The 27972-nt window shown below is 45.9% G+C and overlaps 1 protein-coding gene across 1 annotated transcript; it reads right to left on the reverse strand.

Annotated features, from left to right (window-relative positions):
- Positions 1-1582: 1582 nt before the first annotated feature.
- LOC131744444 (ATP-binding cassette sub-family C member 12-like) lies at positions 1583-27710 on the reverse strand. The gene is given in 11 exon segments (XM_059043901.1): positions 1583-1704; positions 4411-4489; positions 8281-8556; positions 13351-13458; positions 15864-16012; positions 19426-19573; positions 19983-20156; positions 21457-21690; positions 21978-22125; positions 24428-24583; positions 27592-27710. Coding segments are annotated over 11 exon segments (1713 nt in total).
- Positions 27711-27972: the final 262 nt, after the last annotated feature.

Genomic DNA, 27972 nt, shown 5'->3' on the forward strand with positions numbered 1-27972 from the left:
TGTCTGGTGCGCAGATTCCCCATCAGCGGTAGTTACAGTTAATGTTATCGCCTTTGCCAGTCTTTGACTATGAGATTCAGACTGCTCAGCACATCTTCATCTTCTTGCCAGCTCCACCCCCATCCTAAACTTCCTCCCACCCTCCTGCTTCCTGTGGTCCTGAGCGTCTCAATAACCACCCCAGGAGCAGAACCCCTGCTAGAGGTGCCACATAGGAAGCGTGCTCAGTCCATCCTTCAAGGCCCAATTCCAGCGCCACCCTCTCTTCCCTCTTGTGATCTCTGCTCCTCTGAACAGTCCAGCACAGTCTCCTGCCCTTGGCACATTCCTCCTTGGCCCATTGTGCATCTCCTACAACCCTTTACAGACTTGAGCACCCCAAGGGCAAAGTTACATCTGAGCCACCCTGGTGGCCCACGTGGTCCTGCATAGTCCTGTGTCTTGCAGGTATTTGGTAAATATTTGCTCTCTGATGTCCTAATAATAAAAGGCAGGAATCCCTCCCTCTAGTCTGCTTCTGGTGAAAGAGAAGCCGTTCCAGGCGGGGCTGGGAGGAGGCAGGGGCAAAGGCAGTCCAGGAGATGCTGAGCAGAGCAGTTCGGCTGGTGCCAAGGACTCCCTGACTGAGCCTCCTGATGACAGGAGGTCATGGCCAGGAACAAGGAGGGGAAGTAACAGATCTCTTGCTGAGAACCCACGTGCTGGCCAATGTCGTCAGTAAGGATATAATTTGTGGGTTCAGGCAATAAGATGTGAAAGTCCGGACCACAGTTAAAGAGCTGACTGCCGGATTTGTAAAACGAACTCCATTTGTCTTTCCTTCAGCTTCGTGGCACTTGAGGGGGCTTTCAGGCAGTTCCAGTGGGAATAAATGATGCTGGCCTGGAGTTCCTCTGACATTTAATAGCTTTGACCTTTGGCAGGTCAACTCTCCTCTCTGGGCCTCAACCTCTTCATCTGTAAAATGGGGATATGATGCCAGGACCGCCCTTAAATGGGTGGTTATGGGGCTCTAACGAGAGAATGCACATGGAAGCACACCAAACTCGGCAAAGAACCTTAGGAAGCTATTTCCAGAGCTTAAATATAATGGTCCAAAGTGAATTCAAAAATTAAGACTTGAACTTTGTTTTCATTCCATTAGATTGTTTTGAGGACATCAACAGTGATATATCCTGATAACTGGTGTCAATTAATAGTTTCAGGGCCAACTAATCGCATACCTGCAGCGCTCAATTTCAAGGAAAGTTCTTGTTACTTGGCCTAAAGCAAAATTGCCAGATTCCTCTTTCTCCAGTCAGACACCATATGCACTGTTACACAGAACCTCAGAACATATGCTACTCTGCACTGGGATTGAGTGGCGATTCCGTACGTTTCTGAGAGTGTGATCACAGGTCTGCAGAAGGCACCTCTCCTGAACTCTCGGATCAGGAAGAGAAAAAGCAACACCCATTTGGATCTGATGAATGTTTAATCAGAACTCATTAAAGAAACCCAGTTAGCAATCATTACCAATGGCATCAGCATCTGTAGCAGATCATACCAAATACTAAAATGCCTCATGCTTTCAAAGTTTATGTTACCTTTGGTGATCATACTTTTCTCCAAATAATATGTTTTCTCTCACATCTCCCTGAAAGATCCATGCTTGCTGGGAAATGTAGGCCACAGTCCCATTGATGGCCATGACCCTTGTTGTAACTGCATCTGGAGCAACGACACCAGAGAAGCTTCAGGAGCCAGGCCTCGCCACCTTCTCCTTGGGGTTCTATGGCATACTTGCCACCCATTTACTGTATGAGCACTAATTCAGAAGGTGCAAGAGGGTGACAAGCTGTCTTGCCACACACTGCAAAGCCCGGCTGTGCAGACCAAGGGTCTCAAAGTCAAACATCTGCGAGAGGCCAGGTGGGAATGTTCCAGAAGGGGCAGAGGTGAGCCCTGTGCTCTGGAGAGCACAGGCTGCAGGGCTGCTGCTGGCACACGTGCACCTTTGTGCAGCTAGAATGAGATGCTTTCTGAGCAGACCCATCACAAAGGTTCCCTCTTTCCCCAGGTGCACTGGCTAGACCCCACCCTCCTCAGCCAGGCCCCCAGGGAGAGGGCACAGCCTGCACTGCTGTGGATGGTGGCCCTGGCCTGCCCCATCCTAAGGAAGCAACCTTGACTCCATTGCACAGTTGGTGCCAAGCAAGGATGCACGCCTGCTGTGGCGAGTTTCTAATCTTTCAAGAGGAGCGGAAAGTCTAGTTGCATGTGGAACTTCTGAACTTTCAAAACAATGAGGAATCCAATTAAAAAACATGGGGACTTCCCTGGTGGCGCAGTGGTCGGGAGTCCGACTGCCAGTGCAGGGGACATGGGTTCGATCCCTGGTCCGGGAAGATCCCGCGAGCCACGGAGCAGCTAGGCCCGTGCGCCACAACTACTGGGCCTGCCCTCTAGAGCCCGCGAGCCACAAGTACTGAAGCCCGCGTTCCTAGAGCCCGTGCTCTGAAACAAGAGAAGCCACTGCAGTGAGAGGCCCACGCACCACGATGAAGAGTAGCCCCCACTCATGCAACTAGAGAAAGCCCACGTGCAGCAACGAAGATCCAACGACGAAGACCCAACAGAGCCAAAGATAAATAAATAAATTTATTTTTAAAAAAATAAAAAATAAAAATAAAAAACATGCATGGGCTCCAGTCTGTGACCGTGAGTACCCACGTGCATTTAAGATGGCCCTTCATAGTGAGCCTCAACAGATAAGAGGAGAGGCTAGTGGTGGTGCCATGTTTGTAGCTGTCAAGAAAGGGTGTATGGGGCAGGCCGTGGCGCTCAGGGCTGGTGCTCATGGGCCAGTGGCAGTGTGTTGGGGACAGGCAAGGACGATAGCCAAAGTGGCCGAGGGATGTGATTCCATTCCTCCTCAGGAATGGTCTAAGGGATAGAGAACATCAGACTTGGAGAAGAGAGAAGGATAATAACATAACAACAACAACTATAATAATAATAGCTAAAATGAATAGGGTGTCTGCCAGGCACTGTGTTAAGTACATATAAAATGCTAATCACTGTGGCTGGCGCTGGGAATTGGCTTATAACTACTATTATATCAGTTATCTCATTTAATCCTCATCACAACATCCTTAGCCCCATTTTACAGACGAGCCAACCAGGGCTCAGAGAGGTTAAGTGACTTATCCATGCTCATGAGACTGAGGTAGCTGGTGAACCCACGCCGTCCAGAGCCCACTCACTTAACCCAGTGACCACGTGAGGGGCCTGATCCCACCACCGTCACATGGGAGATGGATTCTGTTTTCTCTGGGACATTCCACAGGAGCAGACCATAGGGTAGAAGTTAAAAGGAGGCAAATTTCACTCCCATATACCTCAAATCTCTCTAAAGAGATAATGAGTTCCCCATCACTGGAGGCATCTGAGCAGAGGTCGGCTCATCTCTTACAGGATTCAGTGGAAAGGACTCATGTTATTAGGTGGAGAATTGGGCTGGGCCACCTGTAATGCCCCTGCCGACTCTAGGGTTATCAAAGGCACTCACGCTGAATCTCGGAGCCTGAGGGACCCCCACAGCTCACCTGACTCAGCCCCTGCCTCCGCCTTCAAGCAGGGAAGGAGTTGTCACTCTTTCTACAAATGGGTCAGCTGAGGCCAGAATGAGTCACCCTGGTCTGGAGGGGCTCTTCTGAGCCTAGCATCCCCCTGTCTCTATTGCAGGCAAAGGCAATGCCAGGAGTCCAACCTTCCCTTTAGGAACAGAGTGGAGAGAAAGAGAACTTAATTTCTTTCCCCGGAAAGTTTCTCATTCATTTGGAATGAGAAGCCTTGGCAACTGTGAACCATTCATTTACTGTGAATACAGTGCATGGCTTGGCCATTTCCCTGGGGTCAAGCAGCTAGAAGTAGCAGACGAAGGATGAGAGTGCGCCCGCCCTCCCTTGCTACCACGAGGTGTGCTTTGGTTCACACATTCGTTCAGCCCCTCCTCCGCTGAGGGGCAGCTGCTGGGGGCAGACGCTGGGGAAATGGAGATGGATCTAAAGTCACCGAGACTCGCACGTTCCTGGGTTTTTCCCCGCCAACCTGCCTGGCCGGCCTTTCTATTTGGCACAGGCCAAGCATGTCATGAGAAAACCATGGATTTAATGACCCATTGCTTCCTTTGACCAAGATGGAGCTCCAGGCAAGGAAGCTATCGCTGCTTAACTCATGTCCTCAGGAGGCAAACTGGGGAGAGCGCGTGGAAAACCCGGCCCCGCCTGCCATGGGCCTGGAACTGCCAAGCGCATTGACCTCCCGGGCATCACCATTAACTATGAGCACAGAGTCCGGTGCGGCCAAGCCCAGGGCCCCAAACGCGGCCATCAGGGAACCACTCCATCGTCACAAAGCTCGGCACACAGCTTACCTGTCCTAGGAGAGCTGCGAGCAGGGAGCGCTTTCCACTTCCAACATTCCCACAGATGCCCAAGACCTTCCCCTACCAGAGAAACAGAAAAAAGACAGTCATTCTCCGAGTTCTTAGAGGGTCACCAGCAAACTGCACTGGCCAGGCCAGGCAGGGACCAGTGGGGCACTGCTGGCTCTGTGAGGTGGCAGTTGCAGCCTCGCCCCCCAACCCCGATACACAGCCTCATAGGAGGCAGGAGCCTCAGTCTTAATTAAGAGCCTCCTCTGCACAACCCAGCACAGCACCCGGAGGGTTTCTAGAAATCATGTATGAGCGCTGATGCAGAACAGCCTTGCGCTGCTCTGGGACACACAGGCCCCGAACATGAGGGAGGTCCTGTGCCGACTCCAGGAAAGTAAATCTAATGGACGTCAAAGGCTGCACGACCCAGAGGGACAGTGACAGCCTGCAAGTACAGAAGGCTGGGTGCTTTTCAAAAGTCCTCTTAAAGCATCCTTCCTCCAGCACAACTCAGTCTGAAATTACTGAGCAGTTCTGCTGTTCCAGCATGTTGGGTTCATGGATTTTTCTACAGCTGCAGATTGATTAATTCAACTAACAAATCATTGCTAAAGCCTGCTTTGTGCCAGGTGCTGCTCTGAACACCAGCAGTAGCACAATACAGCAAAGAACATCACAGTCAAAAGGCTGGGTCTGCCCGCACGGAGCTCATGTTTTAGTTGGGGAGACAGTAAACAAGATAAGTAAGTAAAATATGGAGTATGTCAGATACGTGCCACGGAAGCAAATAAAAGCAGGGAGGATACGGGGGCGGGGAGCCTTACTGGACATGTGGACCTCTTAGCTTGAGTTCTCCCAGAAGGAGACCCCAAAGCAAGGAATTGAGTGAAGGTAGCTTGCTGGGGAGGTGCAGACAACACCAGCTGGGAGGAGGGGGATGGTACAGGAGCAGGAAGGTGGCCCATCAAGACAGTGCTGCTAGGTCAGCTCCCACAGGAAGCAAATGAAGCTCAATCCTGCTGAGAAACTCAAGGAACTGCGGAAACTGAACGTGGCTTTGTCCTCCCCATGGCTTAGGGAGTCAGGATAAATAGCCAACAGTCAGTACTTGAGAGCCGCTCCCTCGGCTGTTGACGTCTTGGCTTACTGAGGTGGTGGGGAGGGCCCTCAGGCACACAGATGCAGATCTGGCAGTTGGAAGATGGCCAGGCCACACGCATGGGTCACTGACAGTACCTGCTACAGGTGATGTCTGAGTAAGACCCGGAGGGGGCAAGGGAGTGAACCGTGTAGTTATGGGGGCGGCGGGGGGCGGGGGTGAGCCACTGCTGGCAGAATAGGAGTCCATGTGGAGACTCTGAGGTGAGATGACTCTTGTGTCCAAGCAGATATTGCAATGCAGCAGTTGGAACATCTAGAACATTCTCACTGAGACCTGCTCCCAGTGATCCCTCAGAGCAAAGATGCCCAGCACGGGGCCAAATGTGGCTTCTTTCCCACCGGAGCCAGACCCGGGGGCCCCTCGCCTGCCTGCTACCCCCAGCACAAGAGGGCTGTTGCCTGTCATCGTTCCGCCCTCGGATAAGTCTTTACTGAACACCAGCTACTGCACTAGGCACAGGCAAAAAAACAGTGATGAAGGCAGACGCAGTCCCTGCCTTACTGTCACTGGCGCTGCAGGTAAGTGAAGCGGATCCATTTTAATTCCACCAAAAGGATTACAGGAAACAGGGGCATTATGAAGACTTCGGGACAAAGAGACACAGGGATGGATCCAGCTTCCCTAGACACTTGGCTCTTTGTTGAGTCCTGTCCACTACTTGTGGCCAGATCTAAGCCTTCTAGATTCATCCTTGCCTTTCAGCAGGAAATCCATGAGGCCTGCACCCCTGAGTTTCTGATTATCTGGAAAACATTATTGGAAACCTACTCTGTGCCAGGCTCTGGGCTCAGTGTAAGGCCACACGACTGTGAACAAGTTCACAGATACGTGCCCTGACCTCAAGGAGGCTACGGTCTAATGGAATCTTGGAACGAAATTTGGGAAAACAGAGATGCCTTGAGTGTAGGACATTTAAGGGCAGCACTTAAGCTGGACGTGATTGTTAGAGGAAAAAGGCAACAGCAATAGCTCCCGTCTGTGGGGACTTAGCATTTGTGTGTGATGTGTCTTTCCGTCCTCACATCCACCTTGTGAAGTGGGTACTATTATTAAAATACCCATGGAGCAGGTAAAGAAACTGGCTTGAAGAGGTTAGACAATATGCCCAAGGCCATGCAGCTGGCGAGTGGCTGGGACTGGAACCCGGGTCCCCCAGGCTAGAGAGGCATAGCCCCAGTCCCCAAGATATTGTGCTGCACCCTTTGTCTTCACCTTATTTCACAAAATATTTGACCATGTCCTTGATGACAAGTCATGAGCCACCAACATACTGAAAAGGAAGAAAGCAATTCAAGGGCTAAGAGGAGGCTTCTTCACAACACGAGAGCAGTTCGCTGAGGCCTCTCTGGAGCAACGCTGAAGGCACGGTTGAAGTAATCTGGGGGCTGCATGTCATAGGCAGGGAAAAGTGAAGCGAAAGCAAGTGGGCTACACACAGCAGGACTTCACTGAGAGCCAAGCTCAATTGCACTCAGCCAGGGCTTCCCTGGTGGCGCAGTGGTTGAGAATCTGCCTGCCGATGCAGGAGACACGGGTTTGTGCCCTGGTCCGGGAAGATCCCACATGCCGCGGAGCAGCTAAGCCCGTGAGCCATGGCCGCTAGGCCTGCGCGTCCGGAGCCTGTGCTCCGCAACGGGAGAGGCCACAACAGTGAGAGGCCCGCATACCGAAAAAAAAAAAAAAAAAAAAAAAAAATTGCACTCAGCCAACCGAATATCATTTCCAATGAATATGTGCCGAGAGCCTTGTTAGCTACAAGAGGTACCACTCTACACCAGCTATTGAGCCTAGCGTCACATAATACATAAGAACCTCTCCCTCTATAGGGCTCACATGGGGAAAGGGTGAGTCAACAAGATGGGAGATTAAAATATTAGGCACAAGATTAATGCTGAGCCCTTTGCAGCAAAATCAGCACTGCCATCTGGGAAGCACGGCTGACAAGTACCCAGGGCAAGAAAACCACATGCAAGAGAAGGTCAAACATTTCCCAAATGCAGAGCTGCTCTAAGGACTCTACCCCCCAATCCCGAGGGGAGGGGAGCAGCCAGCAGAACGTGGCTGGCTTCTGTTCCTAGGCTGCTTGTGGCACTCATTTTGCTTTTTACAAGAGCAGTGTCGCTTGGTGGTTAAGAGCAGACGGTGGCACCAGGCACCCTGGGTGTGAAGCCCTCTTCTGCCACTTTCGAGCTGTAGGACTTGGACAAGTTATTTAACCTGCTGTGTCTCTGGTTCCTCAGTCATAAAGTGGGGCAGCTATACACCCACCTCATAAGGTTATTGGGGTAGCTAAATGAGTTAATTATGTGCCTCGTAAATAGAAATTGCTCATAACTGTCAGCTATTATAATCTATTATTGGACTCCAACGTGAAATTAAGAACAAATCTGAAAAGACTTATGAAAGCTAGTCAGTTTGAGTCTAGCCACCTGAAATGGATTGTCCATTAAATACTGCAACTGGCTCTCAACTCCTGTGGAATTTGAAGATCGGCTCTAATACAACCACTAAGACATATTCTCTCAGCTTGAAGAGATGTCTCCGGGGTTAATTTGCATAGCTTTAAAATTTGGGGAGAAATAGAGACATCCCACCATGACCTCCTGCTCAAACTGAATTATATTCAGCCTTGAGAAGGCCATGGTCATGTGACACAAGGAAGAAGGATGGAGGCCACACCTTTGGAACACATACCCACCTTTCTCACCACAAAGCTTATATTGTGCAGAACTGATTTGGGGCTGCCACGTTGCTCCTTGGCCCTGGTGACTCCCCAACCTGATGGACCCAAACTGTATGCCTCTAGCCTCTGTTTCTTAAGAAAATGCTTTTTCTGGTTCTGCAATTTCTTTAGGTCACTTTTCCCCCTGGTTTCTTGCTCCCATGTCAAGGTGGCATTTGCTAAAAGCAAGACTGTATCTGGGTCTTCTGGATGGGTGATGTAAGATGGGGGGCTTTTAGCTATGAGAATTTTCTAAGATTAAAGAAACAAAATTAACTTGGCAGACATCATCCATTTGCAAGAATCATCCCAGTATATCTTCTAATGACTGACCCCAAATCATAATCTTGGGAATTCTACCTGGGACATCCAGGAAAGGTATTCTGAAGCTATTCCCCCAGGAGAAGCTGCAGCAAAAATAGTCTATTAGCTCATACTATCTAGAATGGATGCCTTTTTAACCACAAGGCCTATCTGGGTCACCCACATTGGAGAATGCTGATACCAGCTACAATTTACCCTTATGCCCAGGATGGCCAGCTTTTGCCAGTCTTTGGGTGGTTGGTTGGCTTTATTGCTTGACACTAATGCTTATGAAACTAAGGTCACATGCTCAGTCTCTGCTGTGTCTTCTTCCTAAGTCCCCACTCAGCTCAGTTCAACAAAACACCTGCCAAGTGCCTACTCTGTGCCAGCTTCTGGGGTAAACAGCAGAAATGCAAATATCAATAATAAGGCATGCTTCCTGTCCTTGAAGAGACTGCGGTCCAGGTGGAGATGGGAACATGCACAGATCATTTCAGTGAAATGTCACAGGGACAAAGCCCTGTAACTGCCAGAGATGGGACACTTGGCTCCACGTCCTGAGGCCCATGTAATTGATGCTTGAGCTGAGTCTGTACGGTGCTGTACAGGCAAAGATGAGGGAGGGGTTAGCGGAGGAGAGCTTTCTAGTAAAGGGCACAGCATGAGCAAAAACAGGCAATAGCATGGTTTGGGGGGATGAGAGGTATAAGACAAGAAATTCAGTATAACGGAGGGCCAGAGCTCAAGGTAGGAAGGGGATAAGAAATGAAGTGGAGACATAACTGAGGACCTGCTGATGGAGGACTCAGGCTCAGTCCTGGAGAGCAAAGGACAAGGATTTCAAGCAGGTTAATGTCAGTGATCAGACAAATATTTTAAAGCTCAGTTAACAGTGCAATATGGATTTGAAAAGGACAACATTGGAAAAAGACAACTGGTTCTTCAATCACTGTGATAGTTCAGATGAGAGACTATGAAGTCTTGAATGAAGGTGATGACACTAGGGACAGAGTGGAGGTCGCAGAGTCAAGAAACAGCATCGTTCCTCTAGTCTAAGATATTGGATATCATTATACAATTAATGTGATGAGGTTAACTGTGTTTTGTTCAAAATGTAATAACTCAACAGTGCACCTTCCAATCCAATCTCATAAATGGTGCCTCTTAAAATTGAAGGAACACAGTGATCAGGTGAGTCAACAGGATTCTTTTTTTTTTTAACTATTGTGTCATTCTTTTTTTTTTTTTAATTTTGGCCACGTTGGGTCTTCATTGCTGTGTGCAGGCTTTCTCTAGTTGTGTCGAGCGGGGGCCACTCTTCATTGAAGTGTGCAGGCTTCTCACTGTAGTGGCTTCTCTTGTTGCGGAGCACAGGCTCTAGGTGCATGGGCTTCAGTAGTTGTGGCACATGGGCTCAGAAGTTGTGGCTCATGGGCTCTAGAGCTCAGGCTCAGTAGTTGTGGTGCACAGGCTTAGTTGCTCTGCGGCATATGGGATCTTCCCTGACCAGGGCTCGAACCCTTGTCCCCTGCATTGGCAGGAGGATTCTTAACCACTGCACCACCAGGGAAGTCCCAACGGGATTCTTGATTGGTTAAATGTGGATGGTTAGGGAGAAGAGGGATACAGGCACCTAGGATGCTTAAAATGACATCCACATTTCAGACTTGAGTGAATAAGATCTTCCTGTCAATTCACAGAGGTCTGAACGCATTGCTCTTTTGACTGAAATGCCTCTTTCTTTTCCTTTCCTTGCCTCAACTTCAAAACCACTTTATCTGCCATTTCTACACATCACTTTCACCCTTACTATATATAACAATTACTGGGATACCTGGTCCTGTACTAGACTGGAGGCTCTTAAGAGTAAACACTCTCTTCCTTGTATTTGCATTTTCCACAGTGCCTTGCATATAGGAAGCATACAGTAAATCTTTTTTTTTAATCGAGTTATAGTTGATTTACAATATTAGTCTCACGTGCACAACATAGTGATTCAAAGTTTTTATAGATTATACTCCATTTAAAGTTATTATAAAATATTGGCTATATTCCTGTGCTGTACAATATATCCTTGTAGCTTATTTATTTTATACATAACAGTTTGTACCGCTTAATCCCCTGTTCCTATCATGCCCCTTCCCCTTCCCTCTCCCCATTGGTAACCACTAGTTTGTTCTCTACATCTGTGAGTTTGTTTCCTTTTTGTTATATTCAGGGTTTTTTGCTTTACTTTTTTAGACTTCACATATACATGATATCATTCAGTATTTTGTCTGACTTATTTCACTTAGCATAATTCCCTCCAAGTTCATCCATGTTGCAACAAATGGCAAAATTTCATTCTTTTTATGGCTGAGTAATATTCTATTGGGTATATGTACCACTATCCTCCTTATCCATCCATCTCTCAATGGACACTTAGGTTCCTTCCGTATCTTGGCTTTTGTAAATAATGCTGCTATGAACATTGTGGTGCATGTATCTTTTCAAATTAGTGTTCTGTTTTCTTCAGATATATACCCCAGAGTGGAAGTGCTGGGTCATATGGTAGTTCTATTTTTAGTTTTTTGAGGAACCTCAACACTGTTGTTTTCCATAGTGACTGCACAAATTTACCTTCTACCAACAGTACACGAGGGTTCTCTTTTTTCCACATCCTCCCTGACATTTGTAATTTGTGTTTTTGTTGATAGACACTCTGACAGGTGTGAGGTGATATCTCATTGTGGTTTTGATTTGTATTTTCCTGATGATTAGCGATGTTGAGCATCTTTTCATGTGCCTGTTGGCATCTGCATTTCCTCTTTGGAAAAATTTCTATTCAGTTCTTCTGCCCATTTCTAATTGGGTTGTTTGGGTTTTTGATGTTGAGTTGTATGAGCTGTTGGATATTAACCCCTTATCAGTCATATCATTTGCAAATATTTTCTCCCATTCAGTAGGTTGTCTTTTCGTTTTGTCAATGCTTTCCTTTGCTGTGCTACTGTCAATTTCTCCCTTTATATCTGTTAATATTTGCTTTATGTATTTAACTGGGTCTTATGTTGAGTGCATATGTATTTATAATTGTTATATTTTCTTCTTGGATTGATCCTTTGATCATTATGTAATGCCTTTGTTTCTTGTAACAGTCTTTGTTTTAAAATCTATTTTTTCTGATATAAGTATTGCTACTCCAGCTTTCTTTCGATTTCCATCTGCATGGAATGCCTTTTCCATCCCCTCTCTTTCAATCTGTGTGTCTTTAGATCTGAAGTGAGTCTCTTGCAGGCAGCATGTATATGGGTTTTGTTTTCATATCCATTCAGCCACTCTATGTCTTTTGGTTGGAGCATTTAGTCCATTTACATTTGAAGTAATAATGGGTAGTTACTGTCATTTTGTTAATTGTCTTGGGGTTGTTTTGTAGTTCTTTTTTGTTCTTTTCTTCTTTTGCTCTCTTCCTTTGTGATCTGATGACAGTCTTTAGTGTTATGTTTGGATTCCTTTCTTTTTTGTGTGTGTGTTTATCTATTATAAATGTATGGTTTGTGGTTACCATGAGGTTTATATATAGCAATCTATCTATCTATCTATCTATCTATCTATCTATCTATCTATATATATATATATATATATATACACGATTATTTTAAGTTGCTGATCTCCTAATTTCAAATGCATTTTAACAACCCTGCATTTTTACTCTCTTCCCCTCACAAGTACTGTTTTTCCATATTTTACATCAATTTGTTTTGTTATCCCTTAACTATATATTGTGGATTTAGATGATTTTACTACTTCTGTCTTTTAACCTTCCTACCAATTTTATACATAATTGATTAACTACCTTTACTGTATATTTGCCCTTACTGATAAGTTTTTCCTTTTGTGATTTTCATGTTTCTAGTTGTGGTCTTTTCTTTCTAGCTTAGAGAAGTCCCTTTAACATTTCTTGTAAAGCTGGTTTGATGGTTCTGAACTCTTTTAGCTTTTGCTTGTCTGTAAACTTTTGAACTCTCCATCAAATCTGAATGAGAGTCTTGCTGTGTAGAGTATTCTTGGTTGTAGTTTTTCCCCTTTCATCACTTTAAATATATCGTGCCACTCCCTTCTGACCTGCAGAGTTTCTGCTGAAGTCAGCTGATAGCCTTATGAGAGTTTCCTTGTATGTAACTTGTTGCTTTCCCCTTGCTGCTTTTAATAGTCTCTCTTTATCTTGAATTTTTTCCATTTTAATTACAATGTGTCTTTGTGTGGTTCTCTTTGTGTTGATCCTGTTTGGGACTCACCAGTAAATCTTTGATGAATGAATAAATTAATAAATAAAATGACTAAATGAGTGTATAAATATGGTACCACCCCCCCACACACACTGCCTTCATCACTTCTGTCACCACACACATCCTAGGACAAACTAGGTAGGCAAAGGGGAGATGGCTCAGTGCAAACTGAACTCCACTCCCAGAACAAGTTAAGATTTATGGCTTGGAGAAAGAGTAGAGGGTCAGGAACATCATCTCCCTGGGTGGAGACTCCATCTCATTTTTACTAAAAGGGCAGGCCACCTATAATACTCCGCCTGTATCCTGCTTGATGCATGTTTGTGTATCCAACACTGAATGGAGGGTGTTCTCCCAACACCCACCAAACCAGTGACCCAGCCCTCCAATGGGTTGACATAGCCTCCCCTTATCTGGGAATTTTCCTGCCCCAAAATGAGATCTTTCTTCTCTGCTTACCCAGTGTTAGTTATACCTTCATTCTCCTTAGAGAGACATTGGCTTCAGCTACTGCTTTGATGGAGAAAGGTAAGATTGCCATTGAAAACTTCATTACATTAAACATGGCAATCACACTAAATGCCTGAAGAACAAATGAGAATATAGAATTCAGGATGGGATGTTGCCTTGGCTTTGAACCATTAAGTCCATGGGGATTAAACTTCCTGAGATGAGAAACAGTAGCACAGTTGGGATTCTCAGAGGAAAAATTTTCTCATTTCATGGCTCAGAAATCATGGGTTGGCAAATTAAAGATATTAACATCTTAAACTATTAAGTGTTTGGATTTTCACCAAAATGGTGGGAAACGTATCCCCTTATCTCTGTCACTCCAGAGGATAAGGTCTGAAAAGGGCCTCTAATTGAGTGCCTTTGGAAATCTCCATCCATACCATATCCTTATTTGACCTAGACCATTCGCTCACAAACCTATGCAGATTTTTCCTAAATTATCCCCTTCTCTCAGTTGCTTCAGAGGCATCTGACCCTTCAGAGATAGAGCATCCTTTTACATACCACACAGAGACCAGTGTTGAAGGTGGAAGCTCCCTAGAATGATGTGCCTGGCCCAGGCTGGTTGCTGGTTCTCCTGCCCTCAGGGTCTGGTCTCCATGCCCTGCTTCCACACACACATAAGGGACCAATTTGAGAGCCTTGGTTCCACTGTCATTTCCAAAACAATGAACAATGACCCCCTTTCACTAGGGCCTTCCCCACTGAGCCCTGCCTGGTGGGTGGATAATATCATATAGCCTCAATGAAGACAAGTTTCCTTGCTCTGTGGGTACCCCACAGGGGGCATGATCTCATCTCTCAGCTTTCATCTTCTCATCTGTCTGACTTGTAATTAGCCTCTCCCTAACCACCCATCTAAGAAATTAAAAACGCAACTTCCATCGACAAATCTGGAGTGATCCTTCCTGCTGTTGAATGGGCCCCATGGACAGGCCCCCAGCCTTCAACTAATCCTAGTTAGTTCATTAAAAGGATGATGAAGGATGCTCCCTTCATCACATCTGGTTCTAAATATATCCCCAAAGAGAATTCAGCTGCCCCAGGTCCTAGAGCACTATCTTGTCTCAGGAAACCCAGGCCCTGGCTGGTGGAGCCCCCGGGAGCCCTGGCTGGAGCCCCCGGGAGCCCTGGCGGAGCTGTCTGATGTGACAGCTCCTCAGGGCTGACCGCCTACTCATGTGGCTCTGGCAGAGGAGGAGACTGAAAGGTATTCTTAGTCCAAAGAAATATGAGCCTCGCATTCAGGGAATTTGTTCTTGGTCTAGATTTCTTCTAAATCATCGTTTTAAAAAATATGAACTATGTGCACTCAATTTGGTTTCAAATTAATTTGCTTGGTGTGTTCTGGGAAAAAAAAATTTTTTTTGGTTTGGGATGGTAGACAGAGGCCACAATAATCCGGTAGCATTCGTTCTGTACATCAGCCATTGCTTTTCGTTTTAGCTTTCGTTTTGTGGCTATGTTCAAGTCCCCAGAGTGTGTGAGAGAAAAATGTGTGTGAAGAAACTAAGAAAATTAAGGTATCTCCCAAAGAAACACGGGGCAGCAATTGGATTGACAGCGCCACAACGAATGCCCCAGAAGAGCATCCTGCCTTCTCAAACGTCCCCCCACCCTCCCCTCCAGATCCCTGATTTTTGGTGCAATTCTTCCCTGGTGAGCATACCTTTCCTTTTTTATTTCATTCTCTCTCTCTTTTTTTCTTGCCTTTGTGTTCTTTCTTCCAACCACTTGCCCTTCAGACGCTGGTTTAATATCTGAAATGTTTGTTTCTTTATTTCAGTCAGGGGCCATTTGCTCTCTAGCTCAGGTCTTGAGCCCCTCACGTTCACTCTAATTCTCCTTCTGAGGCTTTCAACCTGAATATGCCTGGTCTGGGTGAACATAAGGCTAATGAGAACAGCAACAACTTATACAGCATTTACCGCATTCGAGGTGCTGACTGAGTGTTTTGTGTAAGGCAACTTCCATCCTCACAACGATAGGGACTGTCATCACCCCATTTACAGGTAATAAAACCGAGACAAGAGAGGTTCCATGAATTGCTGCAAGTCATAGCTAGCAAGTGTGGAGTCTGGCTTTAAACAAGGGGGACCCTGATCCGGACACCACAACTGCCTCTCCCAATACTGACACCCCTCCCACCCGAAGAACTTTCACCAACTCTCTTGGCATATATATGGTTAAATAAGAATAAAATAGCCAAGGGCTCCTTTGGTTTCAATGTCCAAATGTAAAATTGTGTTCCAGCATTAACTATTACGCCTGCCCTGCTGTAGACTGAATAAGAATTGCTACTAAGCTCTCCTCGGCTCCCAGTCAGCTCAAATACTTGTTTTAGAAGTCAGGGTGGAATTCTGCTGTTTTCTGGCTCACCGTGATTGGGTGTTCTAATGCCAGTGCCAGAGGAGCTACCCACCTGGCACTTGCAGAGTTGGGTACAGAAGAGGCCAGCTCTAAAGAGGTGCTTACCACTGGGGCAGTGAGCTTTCATCTCAGGAGGATGTGGCAGGTGAATGTCAGTACAATGGCTATGGTGGATGCAATGGGAGCCAGTGCTGAGTTTCCACGTTGGACAACTCCAGCTTTTTCCAGTAATCTCCTTTCCCTCTTCCTTATATCTGTGAAATAGAAACAGTCCACGGTGGTCTTATTTTGCTTGTCAAGCACCAGCATTAAGAAACATATTACTCAATGGAATACTCCTCAGCCATAAAAATGAATGAAATATTGCCATTTGCAGCAACAAAGGTGGACTTAGAGATTGTCTTATTAAGTGAAGTAAGTCAGACAGAGAAAGACAAATATCATATGATAGCACTTATATGTGGAATCTAAAAAAGTAATACAAATGAACTTATCTAGGAAATAGAAAGAGACTCACAGACATAGAGAACAGAGTATGGATACCGAAGGGGAAGGGCCAGGAGGAGGGATAAATTAAGAGTCTAGGATTAACAGATACACACTACTGTATATAAAATAGATAAACAACAAGGATTTACTGTAGAGCACAGGGAACTATTCTCAATACCTTGCAACCTGTAATGGAAAATAATCTGAAAAATAATATATATATTATATATATACATATATAATATATATATGTATAACTGAATCTCTTTATTGTACACCTGAAACTAATACAACATTGTAAACCAACTATACTTCAATTTTTTAAAAAAAGAAGCATATTACTCCTGCCCTATTCTCCTGCAAATGAGTGTTAAGGACTCTTGTTGTGAAGTTTAAATGGGAGGAAGCACAGACAGCCCGGAGCACAATGCCAGCATGTACTGGGAGTTCAGTGCATGTCAGCTGCCATTGCTGGATGGTTTCCAAGGTCCCTTCTGATCTGACTCTCTGTGTGTCAGGAGTCATACACTCAGATGCCTACAGGGGTCAGGCAAGTAAGGTAAATGAAGGGAGTGGGCAGAGAGCAAGACCAGAGCAAGCATGTCCCAGGCTCACCAGACTGTTTTGAAGTCTGAGATCTGGAATTTTATGAGACATCTCCTTACTCTTAAATGTTGGGAACTAATTGAAAAAGCTAAAGTACTGTAGGGGTCAAACAGAACACACATGCCAGCCTGAAGACTGCCAGACTGAGGCCCCTGCCCTTTGTCTCAGGAACAGCTACAAAAACCCAAGAGCACATCTCCCTTCCATAAGTCCAGATGAGGCCATGACTCTGCACCACTCACACATAAAATTTAAGCTTCTCTCCCCTGCTGTTTAAAGAGTCCTTAATGGCAATTCCAGCATCCTCTGCAAAAACCCTTTCACATGAGCAACATGGTGTCACAGCCCTTCTCGCTGAGTGCTGCCTACGGACCAGGTGTTGGGCTGAACCCTGCACAGGCACGCTCTCCCTAGGCTGCTCTCACCACAGTGTGACACAGCAGAAGCCATCATTTTGCCCTTCTGACAGTAGAGGAAAGGCTTAGCAGGTTAAGTGACTTGCCTCTTAAGAGGTTGAGATCCAAAACATGCTGTCCACACGCCCTTCCCCTCAAGAACACCAGCCACCTCCTTCTCCCCATGCAAAGCCTCTAGGCCTTTGCTCCTGCCCAGGGGGCTTCCCCAGTTCCATCTGTGTCCACATCCCTGCTATCCTTCAGGGCCTGTCTAAAACGCCACCTCTGCCAGGAGGCTTTTCCTCATCTCTCACACCCATGGAGCTCCTCTCAGTTTCTTTTGTAGCCTTTTACCCATTTTATCCCACAATTAATTCACATGTTCACTCATTCAGCACATTTTAATCTGATGTCTACTATATGCCAGGGGCTGTGCTGGGTGCTGGGGAATATAGGGACAAACAGGGTCTCGGCTCTTCCAGTAGGGGCGATAGACAATAAAGAAACAAACAAACAAGTAAATAAGATAATTACAAACTGTGTTGGATGATATGAGAGAAATGAACAGGATGAAGTGATTAAGAGGTGAATGGGGAGTGGACCTGCTTGGGACTGTGGCCAAGAAGGCCTCTTGAGTCAGTGACATTGACTTCAGGAGACCCAAAGTCAAGACAAATTCAGCATGAACATCTAGCAGGAGATATTCCAGGCAGAAGGAACAGCAACGGCAGAGATCCTGAGGCATGAATGGGTGTGGATGTTGTTCTACAAACAGAAGGTTTGTGTGGCTCAAGCAGAGGTATCAAGGCCTGGGATAAGATGTGATGAGGTCAGGAGGTCAATAGGGGCCAGACTGTGCTGGATCTAGTAGCCCATTGGAAGGAATCTGGACTTCATCCAAAAGACCTAAATTTGAAAAAACCTAAGTGTGATAAGAGGCCACTAAAGCTTTTTCGGCAGGGGAGAGACAAGATCTGATTGACAGTTTTAAAAGGTCACTCTGGCTACTGAGAGCACCATGGGTTTTAGGGGGAAGGAGGAAAGCAGGGGTTGCATCTAGAAGTTCTTGCCATAGTCTAGAAGGGAGAGGATATTGCTTGGACAAGGGTGACAGTAGAATGAAGAGAAGCAGAAAGATTCCAGATATATTCTAGAAGTAGAGCCAACGAACTCATAGCTATTTTTGAGCTTAGTTAACTCATCCTCCCTCAATTTTAAAACTAGGGGCCATTTTCCTAATTATTTTGTGTGACTCCCATGGCCTTGCACATAGTAGGAACTTGATACATATTTATTGAGTTAAACTGACTTGAATTAAATTGAGTTTTAAATTGAATTATGTCAAATGGAATCAAATTTAATCACATCAAATAAATTGTATTAAAGTGAGTTCAATGTGTGAGGAAGTATTTCTGTGTCTTCAAAGAGGGTACAAGAGGGCTGCCAGCATCCAACCTGGGGCACTTCCTCTGGCAGTCTCAAAAGCAGATTTTTCTAAAGCCACTTCCTAAAATGTGGATACACAGCTTCCGGGCCAATTACATGCTAGTCTAAAAGTGTAATTGTGGATCCAGAGAGTTAGTTGTAACGGTGGTTCAAATCATTAACTGGTCAACCACCTGAGTCTATGTCAGCAATTATGTAAATATTCCTGCAATTAGATTTGCATTTTTATTTGATTGATATAGTCTTCATATCGTCTTGAAAACAAAACAGCTATATATGCATTCTCTTATCTGCCCAAAGCATGTCAAGTCAGTGAGACATCCGACCCTGATGAGGCTGCTGCCGGCGAGGAGGGGACATGTGTGTAAGTGTTAGTGTGTGCGTGTGTCCGTGTGGACATCTTCCAAGTCAAGGAAATAGCCTGAGCCAGCTCTTCTCCTGCTCATAATGTTTTAGTGGACTATTTTTGTGAAAGGTAACTGGCCAGTACAAGAATTCGCTGACCTCAGTACAGCTAAACCATATGTCACTCACCTGCTGAGCCCTTGGGTTCAGCAGAAGAGATGCCTGGGTCTATTCTAAAATCTCTGTAACTTTTTGAAAAGCCTACAGATCAGCTCGGGGGTCGCTTCAGCCAACTTCCATAATGCCCGGCCCCAGGACCCTTAAGAACCCCTTAGAAGAGCACATTCTACAGGGTAAGTGGTTCTTTCAGCAACTGCTCATCCTGCCTCGGATGGCGTTCGTAAAAGATTTCTCCCAGGGGTACATTTTAATCAGCTTGATGCAGGTCAGAAACTCATTCATTGTCTGAACTTGCTTATCTGTCACTGAAATTGCTGATCATCGAAAAGCTGAACTGAGCTTAGCCATAAACATCTGAAATCGAGGTACAAACAGTGTGTTCAGAGAATTGCTGAGTTGCAGTTGGCCTAAAAATCCAGGGATTGGAGTGTAAGTGTCAGGAAAAGTTCTAAAGGAAGTTGGCCCGAGATTCTCAGCTGAATCCTTCCCTTGAGTTGTGGCTGATGTGCTCTGGGGGACACGACTGGGGTCAGGGCAGATGGTGCAAATGCATGAATTGCCAGGATACAAGGAAAGTGCTGGGGACTTTGACAAACTGAAGAAGCATGCTCCCCTTCCCCAGGGTATTCAAATTCAAGTTTAAAAAAAACTGTACTGTTTGTGAGCTCAAAGTAAGGGCCCAGGCTTCAGGGCCAGGCTCTGGACACAAAGTCCACTTCAGTGAGAGTGTGTGTGAAGTACAACGGCAAAGACCTGCCATTACCTGGATGAGGATGAATAGCACATACACGGATATCCCGATGAGGGCTGTGGGCCCCAGAGTGAAAAAGGCGTACACTACACAGACAGCCATTAGGATAAGGATGGTGGCTGGCAAGGGACAAAACAAGGCAGCTTCAAACAAAGAATAACTATCACTTGATAGTATATTGAGCACCTGGAAAGAAAGCACATGGGTTCAGCCTTTGGAAGGGCCACATAAACATTTCCTCAACTGAAGGCTTTCAGAATGGCTGAGGCGTCTGAGGAAGGAAGAGAAAAACTGACTTATAGGGGGAGAGAATTGTCAGAGGACCAACAGGGTGAGTTTCGTGGGTCTCATTTTAGTATGACTTTGGAGAGGCCTGTCTTTTAGAACTAAGAATCCCAGTGAAGAAAGGCTTAAATACAACCTGGGAACATGCTGGCAAGGTTGCCAGCTGCCTACCTGCCTACCTATCTCCTTCATCCTTATTAGCACAACCCTGCTTAATCAGGGCATCCATGGGCCCAGCAAAAGGACCACATTTCCCAGCCTCATTTGTGGAAGCATGGTGACCATGTGATTATGTTAAGGGCAATGAGGTATAAGCCAAAGTGCTGAATGGAACTTTGGGGATGAATTCTTATAGGGAGCCAACTCAGCTTGGAAGTCTCCTTCCTCCTACCAGCTCTCTGAAACATGGTTGGGATGGCTGGACCTGCAGCTTCCATCCTGAACCATTTTGGAAGCCATGTGCTAAGGTAGTGATGAAGAAAAATAGAAAAGCCTGGAAGTCCCCACTCCAGCCCCAGATCATCCTCTTCCAGACTCCTTTTACACAGAGTGAAGTAAATCCATCCTGTTTAATCCACTGTTTTGGGGGGTTTCTGTTATATGCAACTGAATCTAATCATAATTGATACAGGATAATTTGAACAAACTGAAAGAGCAAGTGTAAGAAAGAAACAAGTCTTTTCCCTTACCTCACACCACCCAGGTTTCCCTTGGCCAGGGAAATGTTCTTGTGTAAAGGGTGAAGATTTTATTGCTAAGGATTAAGGGCTTAAGAAAATGTCAACTCTGAAGTCCAACAGGCATGGTCTTTGTTGGGACTTGGCATCCCAAATACTACACAGTTGGAATCATCAGATCCATTAGTCAATCAATGTTATTAAATGCTGTGGTGTTCTCTGTGCTGCTTCAGTGTCCTCACTGACGATCAAAGGGATTGGATGAGGTCACCCCTAAGCCCTGTTCCAACTGGAACAGGGAAGCCTTTCCACATTCTCCAGCTTGAATGGAGCTCTCCTTGCTCTGAATTCTTCTGGTGTTTTGAGTCTCCACCACTTCACTTAGCAAAGAGATGGGACATGATGGGCAGGATATTGACAGCCAAAAGGGGGCCAGATATTCCATCCAGGAAGCACATCTCACACATATTCAGAAAACTCGGAATTTAGTTTCCTAAAGTTAAACTCCTTCTGGACCAACTTACCTCATCAACAGAGATGTGTGTCAGCGTCTTGAATGACACCAGGTTTTCGAAAACCAGGGTGGAGATGGCCACCTTCAACTGGATCGCCATGCAGTAATTTATGGCCCAGGCAAGGGCCCAAAAGAGAACTTTGGTAAACTCGGTGGTGAAAAGGGCTGTGCACAGGCTGACGCCAACCGAGACCTTCCTGGAGATGCTCTCCGTCTGCTGGAGGATTTGGTGAATGAGAACCATCTGTAAAACAGCGCGGTGGAGAGAGAAGAGTGCTGCTGGGGGTCAAGGTGGGTACAAGAGGCCTCAGATAATGTCAGCAAGCTGACTTTATGAGGCAAACTTTTTAATTAATTTCAGTGGCTGCTGCTGTGCTTTACAAGGATTAGCTTTATGAAAATTCGCCCCCAAGGAGCAAAAGATAACAACAACGTACTAAACCCACCAGATCGTAGAGAAAGTAACTAATGACATTCTTTGCCAGTCTGGGGACCTGGGAGACAAGGCAGAAGAAGGGCCAGTGCGCTCACCGACCCTATGGCTGCCGTGATAATGCACAGGATATTGGCCACGATATCCATCAAAACATGCGTCCTCTGGAATTTCCAGATCACTCGGCCCAGAGAGGCTTTCTCGGGACCCATTCTTTCTATCTCTTCATCCCAAAGGATTCGAAATCTGTGATGAAAGAACATGAAGAAGGAAAAGGATTTACATTCCCACTTGCTGTTCAAAGCTACTCTGATGGAAAAAACTTCGCAAGAATTCTTAGCACAACCCCCATCCCTGGCAGTGGTGGCTTCAGAAGAACAGCATTTGTTCTCCCTTCTTCTTTTGGAGGGTGGATGGGACACGAGCGAGGCAGCGGGCAGAGGCCTGACACAGCACAAGCTGGTATCTGGCATTCGGGCTCTTTCTGGGCCTTGATTTCCTCCTCCAGCCTGTCTCTGGCACAATACCAGTTGTGACTGAAGAAAACATTGAGGCAACAGAGAAACCAAGAAAAAAATCTTCTCCAGGGCAGGGAGGAGTTTGTCCATTTCAAAGATCTGAAAGGAGGCCGGCAGTGTGACAGGCATGTGGGGCCACCGGGAGGCAAGGCAGGGCCAGATCTCGCGGGATCTCACAGTCCTCACGAAAGAGATTAGATTGCAAAGGAAGCCACTGCAGGCTTTTAAGCCGCCGTGACAAGATCATTTCACATATCTAATAGAACATCTGGCTGCTGTGAGAGTAGTGGGTTATGGGTGTGGGAAGCAAAGACGGAAGCAGGGAGACCACAGTGGGAGACCATCGGCATCCAGGTGGGAGGTGGCAGTGGCTTGACACTGGATTTAGGGAAAGGTGGTCAGGGGAGACAACAGGACTTACTGATGAATTAGATGTGGGAGAAAAGGATAAGGGGGACCAGGGGCCCCAGTTTTCTGGCTTGACCAACTGTGGGAATAGAGTTCACAGAGATGGGGAAAGGGGGAAGACAGAACATCGTCAGGTGGGGCTGAAGTTCAAGAATGCAGCTTTAACAGGGAGATCAGCTCGGTGCTCTGTGACCACCTGGAGGGGGATAGGGAGGGTGGGAGGGAGACGCAAGAGGGAGGGGATATGGGAACATAAGTATATGTATAGCTGATTCACTTTGTTATAAAGCAGAAACTAACACACAATTGTAAAGCAATTGTACTCCAATAAAGATGTTTAAAAAAAAAGAATGCAGCTTTAGATATAGGATGCTTGTGAAGCATCCAAGTCCAGTCGGATGCCGAGTGTATGAACTCAGAGTCTGGAAGAGAGGCATGGACTGAAGATCGCGTGTTATTAAGGTTGTCAACATGTGCTTGGTGGGTCAGCCTTTGGAGGAGAACATTAGCACAGAAGGGAAGAGGATCTATATGAGGCCAAAGAGAAGGAGAAGTCCAGAAGAAACAAACACAGAGAGAGGGCTATGAGATCTTCCCCATTGTTTAAGACATGAACCTTGAAGTTCAATGCAGCCGTTAGAAAGAATGAAGTTGAGGTTTTGGGCTGTGGAAAAAATCTTTACAAACTCTTCACTGAAAATAGCAAAATCGTTAACCGTGAGATAGTATGCGTCATTTTTTTTTTTCAAAGAAAAAAAGATGACCTGTGAGTAAGGAGGAAGAAGAAGTGGTATCGATCTGCAGAAGATGGTGGCACAGCGTGTGTTTAATCTGAGTAGAAAAAAAATCCAGGACAGATGCACACCAGCATTTAACAGTGCTGACCTCCGGGGAGTGGGGCTGCAGTACGGTGGGGATATTTCCACTGCTTAAACTTCTGTTACTTTAACATTTCTATAACGAATCTGAATTAGGTTGAATCAATGACATACATGTTTTTGCAAGTCAAAATTGTCAAATATGGGAAGTTTTCATTTGGTTCAACCTAAACATATTTTGTAATATAAAAGCTCACAATATTCCGTAATAACCTAAATGGGAAACGAATTTGAAAAAGAATAGATACATGTATATGTATAACTGAATCACTTTGCTGTAACACCTGAAACTAACACAACATTGTTAATCAACTATACTCCAATATAAAATAAAAAATTTATTTTAAAGTCCAATGACGATTTTTAAAGTGAAATACAACACCATGCCTGGAAGCAGCCCAGGTGGTGTCCAGCCAGCGCAGAGCAAAGTGAGATTCCGGCCACTCTTGTCCTGATGCGGTGCTCCTACAGAACAGCTGACAGCCCTGCCAGAATGGTCCTGAAGCCTCAGGCTCTCAAGAAATTCATTCTCCCTACCAAACCTTCCCCAATACTCACCTCCCCAGAGACTAGGCCAGGAAGGTCAGTCAGCCCAGCCCTCATCTCAGAGATAAGCCATGAGAACAGCCACCAAACCAGTGGGCGTTGATTTCCGCAGAGGGAAATGGGAGCACACACAAAGACTCACAGGTCACTTTCCAAAGTGGGCTCCTCTCTAGATGTGACCCAGACAAATCCTGGTACCTTCTGGCATTGGTGTCGAATGATTCATACGGTGACAGTAGGGGCAGGGTGTCCACGGTCAGCGTGTGCTTGTAGCCTTTCACCATCACTGGCGTGAGTCAAGAGAATGTGGCAAAGGAGAGCAGCCATGCGTCATCCACAGGGTTGGGTGCCAGCCTAAAACAAGCGAAACACTGGGTGTTCCAGGTTGTTGGGGTCATTGCGTTGAGTCCCTGGCTGGAATTCTTAACTACAGTGATAACCACAGCCATGCTCAGACCTGTGACTCACATCATCAGCCCCATGAGCCCCATGAGCAGCCCCGTGAGCAGCGGTGTGCTGGGCCAGCTCCTACCACCTTGCAAGAGCTGATTGTTCGATTTTTAGGAATTCTGCAAGTGAGCTCTTAAACACAGCCTATATTAAAAATTAAATTACATAAATGTAAGTGAATTATCTTAAAGACGAAGGCAATCAATACTCAAAACTCATAGCTTCCAAGATTATTTTACTAGATTTTACTCATATTTGTTCTTTAGCTTATATAAGTCTATGGTGTCTGTGGTGGAAATACCATACAGCGTAGGGCTCTATTACCGTGCATCTGTTCCCAACTTTGCGCTCAGTGACAACACGTTGAAATCAGCCATGGTAGGAGAATTTACACCAAAAAAGTGATAAATGCTATGAACCAGGGAAGTTTTTAGTGAGCCAGTTGTTGAATATTTACCAGTGACCACCCCATGGGAAAGAGGGTACCGGCTCCATTTGGCATGAGGAAATGGAGACCCAGTAGCTGATCATCAGAGGAGTTGGACGCCTGGCTTTTGCTCTCAGGGGGATGGGGAGGGTCAGAGCAGAGTGTGCCAAAGTAGAGGTGAGGCTGCCCAAGGAGGCAAGAGCTAGAGGCAAACTCATGGTTTATTGTGAGGAGTAATACATGTAACGTGCTACATAAATATTAGCTAGCAGATAAATAAGGAGGACGGGGGAGGTAAAAGGAGGGAGAAGGGAGAACGGGAAGTAGAGGAGGAAGAAGAAAAGGAAGAAACAATGAAGAAGGAGGAAGAGATATGTTTCTGCCCTTGAGGAACTAACCATCTAAGATGGAATAAGAGTCAGAGACACAGTGTTATCTACTAATTGCTGAGTGTTTGTTATATCCCAGGCCCTGAAAGAGCTTGGTATTTGTAGCAGATGCTGTCAAGATGCCCCGAGTCTCAGTCCCTGGTGGCGCAGTGGTTAAGAATCTTTGTCACATCCACCTCCGATCTCAGACGTGGAGGACAGTGCTGTGCAGCTCAGGCTCATGCTGACAGCATTCCATCTCACAGCTATCCTGTGCCTCTTTTCACTACTGGGTTTGGGGTCTTCTCAGAGCATAAATGCAGCCCCGAATTGCAAGGGGCTAATGTCCCCAAGAAGAAAATCTAACTAATGGAGTACAGGAGCCCATGGACAAATGCCCCCACCGCCCATCTTATGGGTGGAAAATTGTTCACTTCTCGGGGGGACCTAGAAGAATCCAGTCCCTATGTCTACAGCAGTGAAGCTGATGACACACCCCATGTTCTCCTTCCCTGCCTCAGTCTCCCTAAATCTTCCCTCCTGCTTCTTGAAATCACCTCCCAAATAAGCTACCTGCATCCAGGTTTTTGATTCAGGCTCTGCTTTTGGGAGAACCCGAGCTAAGATAATATTAATAAGGTACTATGTGCCTGGTGCATAGTAAATGTTTCCTAAAGGGTAACTTTAATGATGAAGTCATGCATTACCTCACATTTGAGAAATATTATGATCCCATTTCATAGACAAGAACGTCAAGGTATAAAGAGGTTAGGGTACTTGCCCAAAATCTTATAGCTGGTCAGTTGTGAAGTAGGGATTCAAACCCAATGCTTGCTGACTCCAGGGTCCCATCATTCTCTTAAGCGCTATCCCACATTTCCTCTCCACAAAGAAATTGTAAATTGAGACAAAACGGTGGGTAGTTAGAGCTCTTCTGCATGGGGCTAAGGATGGTATACCATGCCCTCACCTTTCAACCTTCACCTCTCACCTTAGAGGGCTCACAGGTGTATCTTTGGTCTATGGATTCTAGGAGAGAGCAGTGCTGTATCACCTCATTATAAAGATGCCACTTGGCCTTTTGCTGCCCAGAGGGCAGGCTATAGGGCACTTCTCATGTAGAAAAGGCAGCTTTCTATAATGTTATAGTTAATGTAATGTTAAGAATACATATATAATATTATAATATGACATTATAATTAAGCATGTGAGCTTGGAAATCAGGCTGCCTGAGTTCTTATTCTGTGGTTCAAAACTGACCCAATTCTCTCTCCTCACCTGTATCCCAGACCCTTGGAGCTCCTTCCTTCAAGACATTTCTCCACACCTTGAATCTGTGCTGACTTGTGACTTGCTTTGGCCAATAGAATGCAGTGAAAGAAATGGTGTACCGACTCTGAGCCTGAGTCTCAAGAAGGCCTATATGCTTCAACTCATCCTCTTGGCCACCTATTGCATTACTATGTGATTGAGTGCAGGTTAGCTTGCTCGAGGTTCATAGCCCACGTGGCCCACCTTCTCCCAGCCAGTCAACCCCCAGAAGCACAACCATCTTGTTGACCAGCAGATGCATAAGAAAGCCTGGCCAAGACCAGATGAATCACCCAACTAGGCTTAGCCCAAGTTGCTGACTCACCCATAAAATTGTAAGCTAAATAAATGGCAATTGTTTCAGGCTACTAAATGTAGAGGAAGTTTGTTACAAAGCAAAATCTACTTGATTAAATTTGTGCAAGTTATTTAACCTTGCTGTGCCTCACTTACTCACCCATCAGATAAAGATAATCACAACACTTCCAGGGTGGTTGTGAAGAGTGAATAAGAAGTTGTTTATAAAGCACCTGAACAGGTCTTGACACATGGAAAGCTCTCTTAAACATTTGCTATTGTCTCCCTTTCACCAAAGGACAGGAGGATTCATGGAGTGAATGGTCAATAAATGAAAAAAATGGATGGATGGATGGATGGATGGATGGATGGGTGGGTGGAAAGACAAAAGGACAAGCATATAGAGCAGCAGCATGGCGAACAGGGTCAGGGTCCACTCTCCTGATGGGCTGGAAATGATTCCTAGAAGTTCTGCCCAGGACCTCCCTCCAATCCTCCTCCTGGCTTACCTTGCATAGAGTCTCACTGGGATCATGGTCTTCAAGCTGGGGTCATATCTCTCTGAAAATGATCTCTGCTGGCCTCACCAGTCCAGATCAGAGATAAGGCAGGAGCCATCACCCACCATCTTTATGGCAGTCTAGAGCCCTGGGCTCCTGACTTTGGGATCTTCACTCTGTAGCAGAGAGATGAGGAGATGAGAAGATACTCTGGAGTGAGATCAGGCAGCCCCTACTCCACCCAGACCACCTCCCTTTCTCTGACCACTCAGATCTGGTTTCACCAATCAACCCTCCACATTCATGGGAGAGCATGGCCAGAGACCCCACCACTCCCTCAACTCCACTAAGAGCCTTCCTTATTAGCAAAGACATTCTGTTCCTCTTCTT

The sequence above is a fragment of the Kogia breviceps genome, chromosome 18, assembly GCF_026419965.1.
Source record: "Kogia breviceps isolate mKogBre1 chromosome 18, mKogBre1 haplotype 1, whole genome shotgun sequence".
Classification (NCBI taxonomy): domain Eukaryota; kingdom Metazoa; phylum Chordata; class Mammalia; order Artiodactyla; family Physeteridae; genus Kogia; species Kogia breviceps.